A 3,856-nucleotide genomic window follows, 5' to 3' on the forward strand; every position below is an offset into this window, starting at 1 on the left:
ATCGGACACCATTCCGTATATATAATATATATATATATACACACGCTCTTCTCACCCTCATGTCTATAACACGTGTATCTGTAACAGGATGGATAATGCAAATGAATGGTTTCCTTTATATAACGCGACGGTGGGAAGAGGATCGGGGCCGATTGTCGCGTACGCTCGATTACCTGATCGCGTTAGATAGCCGCACGCAGCTGCTGATATTCCCCGAAGGTACCGATTTAACGAAGAGCAGCAAGGAAAAGTCGGACAAGTACGCCTTGCAGCATCACCTGCCGCTTTATACCTATACTCTTCATCCGAAAACGACCGGCTTCGCCTATCTAGTCCAGCATCTTCAGCGCGCGAATTACCTCGATGCTGTGTATGATCTGACGATAGCATATCCGGATTATATACCGCAATCTGAGATTGATCTGATCAAGGGTAAATTTCCGAGAGAGGTGCATTTCCATATAAAACGAATTTCATCCGCGGATATACCGGCGTATGATGACTCGACCTTGAGAAAATGGCTGGAGGACAAATGGTCCGATAAAGAGATGATATTGCAGGGATTCTATGAACGGAAGGCATTTTCCACCCAGATCTGGCCGATGGCGAAAATGCTGCCGTTGCGAATCGCGTTCGGATTCTGGAGCATATTAACAGGTAATTAAAATCTTCCCTATCATTCGTGGGAAATAATAACAGAAGCTATAAATTTTATTTTTAGGGATGGCAGTGCTTCTACTTATTGTTTCCCCGATCTTCCAACTGTGGACTCTATTCTTTGCGTTATTTTTCATCGGATTGTCTATTCTCAACATATGCTTCAATCAAATTGAAATTGGATGGTATTGGCGCTGGAAAGAGCTCCTTTTGAGCTAAATATAGTAATGGAAAATATATTTTTGTTTGAACGTCATTAGGAAATCGCATAGCTCTTTGTCTCTGTGATAATACTGTATGTAAGATCGTAATGTTAGAAGAACAGATGTGCAATATCGCAGTTTGATATAATTATGTCTAGTATCCTTTTCTTAAAAGTGTCGAAATTATTCGATCATATAGAGCTCTAAATTGCTTCTATGTAGTATTATTCTATTATTCTATTATTCTATTTGAAATTGGAAATTCTTGAAAGCTTGAAAAATCTTAAAAGTTCTTTGAACTTTTAATGTCTTGATTTACAAACTGTTAATGTTTGTATGCCTGAGAATGTCTGAACATTAAAAATTTTCAATACATTCAAGAAATCTGATGAGATTGGACCAAGTCATTCGATTTTTTTTGTCCTTAAAAATATTTAAAATTCATAAAAATAAAATTATTTTCTATATTATAGGTGCCTATAATTGTTTTCTTGTATATACTGAGAGCGGATTAAAATAATGTAAAGTATATATTATATAAAAAAAGATATATTTTCAAAATATTCAAGACTTTCTAGATTTTCAAGACTTTCAGAAATCGTTTGGCTTCGAATAACATTCGAAATGATTTGATAATTTCGTTGTACGCAACGTGATTCGATTATTCGATTATATTTGAAATTCATCACAACTTGCAATATAATTGCACTGATTTAATCCTTTTACATTTATAATATCTCAATGTTGTAGCGTTTTAAAAACATGATAATGTATAAGAAATATACGTATATAATTCTCTTACAAATAATAGAAATCTGTTGTTCCACTAAATTGGAAAATGTACATGAACATTTCTATTATCGATTTTGATTTGCAGGAAGTAAGTTTGCAATTGAATTACTGTTGAAATTATATATCCCGGCACTCAATTCCTGCAAATATAATCACGCATTCATCACGTTCTCTTTTCAAGATGTGAGGATCGCATTTCTAATCACGTAGCATACACACACACACACACACACACACACACACACACACACACACAAACGTTGATGTTTTGTGTTACATTGATGTTAAAATAAAAATACATTTTTTTAATAGAAATATATTTCATGAAAATGTCTATATTTGTAAAACATATTTAAATTTTTCAGACTTACATTGACAAAATGAAAACATTTTGAACGAAATATACTAATTTTTACTGCAATGAATTTCTAATAAAAGTTGATACAAATAAATCGACTATTAAAACACATACATAAAAAGAATTCTACACACAAGATAGTCCATTTACTATTTAAAATCTCTCGGTTACTTTTAAGAACAAACTAAAATATTTAAGAAATTATTCATTTCGAAAGAATGTATATTATGATACATTAACAAGACATCTTCAATATGTAATATATTTTTCATATATAATTTTCTATATTTCAATATCTTTTTAAAAATCGTCTTTCAAATCGTACTATTTATTTTTTACAGTGTTATCACCAACATCATAATAAATTTCGTAATCTAAATTGATTAGACTTTCAGAGGAGTACAAAAATTACATTGATTAATTTTAACATCTCCTTCAGAGGCGAAAAATCTTTCACCAAAGGTCTAATTATTGAGTAATACCTCATGTTACATAAAGTAATGTAATCTATGATTCAATGTTTAAAAAAGTATTTATGTCGCATAATTTTTATAATTCATAGTATGTTAGAAAATATTTATTTTTTCTAGTATTCTCGAGTATAGATTAATTATCGAACAATTTCGAGTATAAGTAAAAGTGAATTCACGTGCCAAAGAGATATAAGCAGTCAAAATAGTTTTGTAAGAGTTTGTCACAGCGTAAATATAGCTGTAGATCTGTATACATATATATGTGTAAGTAAAACACAGAAGACATACTTTCTTTATATAATGTACCTGGAATCTCGATATAAAAGAAAAATTAATCTTTTTTCTTTTATAAGCTTTAACAAAAAATATAAGTAAAGAATTATAAATTAATTATAATTATCTCTGTATGTCTTATAGATTAGATGACAAATTAAGCAAATTATTAATAGTGTTTATAAAAATTTTTCTGTACAAATAGATGTTAATTAGATTGTCATACAGTGATGTGAAGTGCGTATAATGTCTAAAGATATTACATGTAACATCATAACATATGGAGTATTTTATCGAATAACATATTTTGTGTGATGTACAATATTTAAGACTGTAACATTATATATGTGATGTATCAAGTTCTACATGTATTCGAGATGTATAAATCTGAATATTTACTTTGAATGTTACGCAACAAAAAAAAAACTGAAGTAGAAAGCTCCAAATTGAAAGTAAATGAATCCAAAGTGAATCACTAATGGTGCAATAAAACCTTTGTTGTACTGCACAATGATTGTATTTAGAATGTACATATTTATGCTATTATTTGTGCCATTCCGCTGTAATAAATTAAAAATAAATATATAGAAATCATTCTAAATTTCCTATTTATTGATCTTATTTATTTCATTTATTACAAACATATATATGTATATAATTGTTTTTGACATTTCTATAAAATTTTTATATTTTATAAAAAAAACTAAGTTTTTCGAACTGTTTTATATTCAACTTTTGTCAATTACATGATAATTATTTGAAAATTTGTTATAAAACATTTTCACAAGATTCAATTCCCATGAAATCTCGTGCTATTCTTTGTAGTATTATTTTTTATAGTAAAACGGATTAAGCGGACTTTGTATAGGATTCATTTTCAGCACGCTGTTCAATGGCTTTTTATTTGCATCAAATGGAATAGCCGGACTTTTGCGAACTTGTCGAATATATTCGGATGTATGTTGTGCTGTATTTCGAGAGAGTCCGAATATTACCTTTTTCTTTTCTGTCGTAGAATTATTTAAATTAGTTTGCTTCTTCATTGGATGTGATTTCTGTAATGAACAATGAATGATTTTGTATATACTTTATATATATAT

At 29.5% G+C, this 3,856-nt stretch overlaps 2 protein-coding genes across 2 annotated transcripts in view; one reads left to right on the top strand and one right to left on the bottom strand.

The window, feature by feature from the left end:
- Positions 1-876, top strand: part of LOC108692231 (lysocardiolipin acyltransferase 1-like) — a 2,306-nt gene extending 1,430 nt beyond the window's left edge. The window contains exons 4-5 of the mRNA XM_018200408.1: positions 88-657; positions 722-876. Coding sequence (XP_018055897.1) covers positions 88-657; positions 722-876 — 725 coding nt within the window. The remainder of the gene's footprint in view (positions 1-87; positions 658-721) is intronic.
- A 2,705-nt stretch (positions 877-3,581) lies between these two features.
- Positions 3,582-3,856, bottom strand: part of LOC108692226 (ribosomal RNA processing protein 1 homolog) — a 3,558-nt gene continuing 3,283 nt past the window's right edge. The window contains exon 8 of the mRNA XM_018200404.1: positions 3,582-3,811. Coding sequence (XP_018055893.1) covers positions 3,584-3,811 — 228 coding nt within the window. The 3' untranslated portion in view covers positions 3,582-3,583. The remainder of the gene's footprint in view (positions 3,812-3,856) is intronic.

This window comes from Atta colombica, unplaced genomic scaffold (genome assembly GCF_001594045.1).
Source record: "Atta colombica isolate Treedump-2 unplaced genomic scaffold, Acol1.0 scaffold66, whole genome shotgun sequence".
In the NCBI taxonomy this organism is placed as follows: domain Eukaryota; kingdom Metazoa; phylum Arthropoda; class Insecta; order Hymenoptera; family Formicidae; genus Atta; species Atta colombica.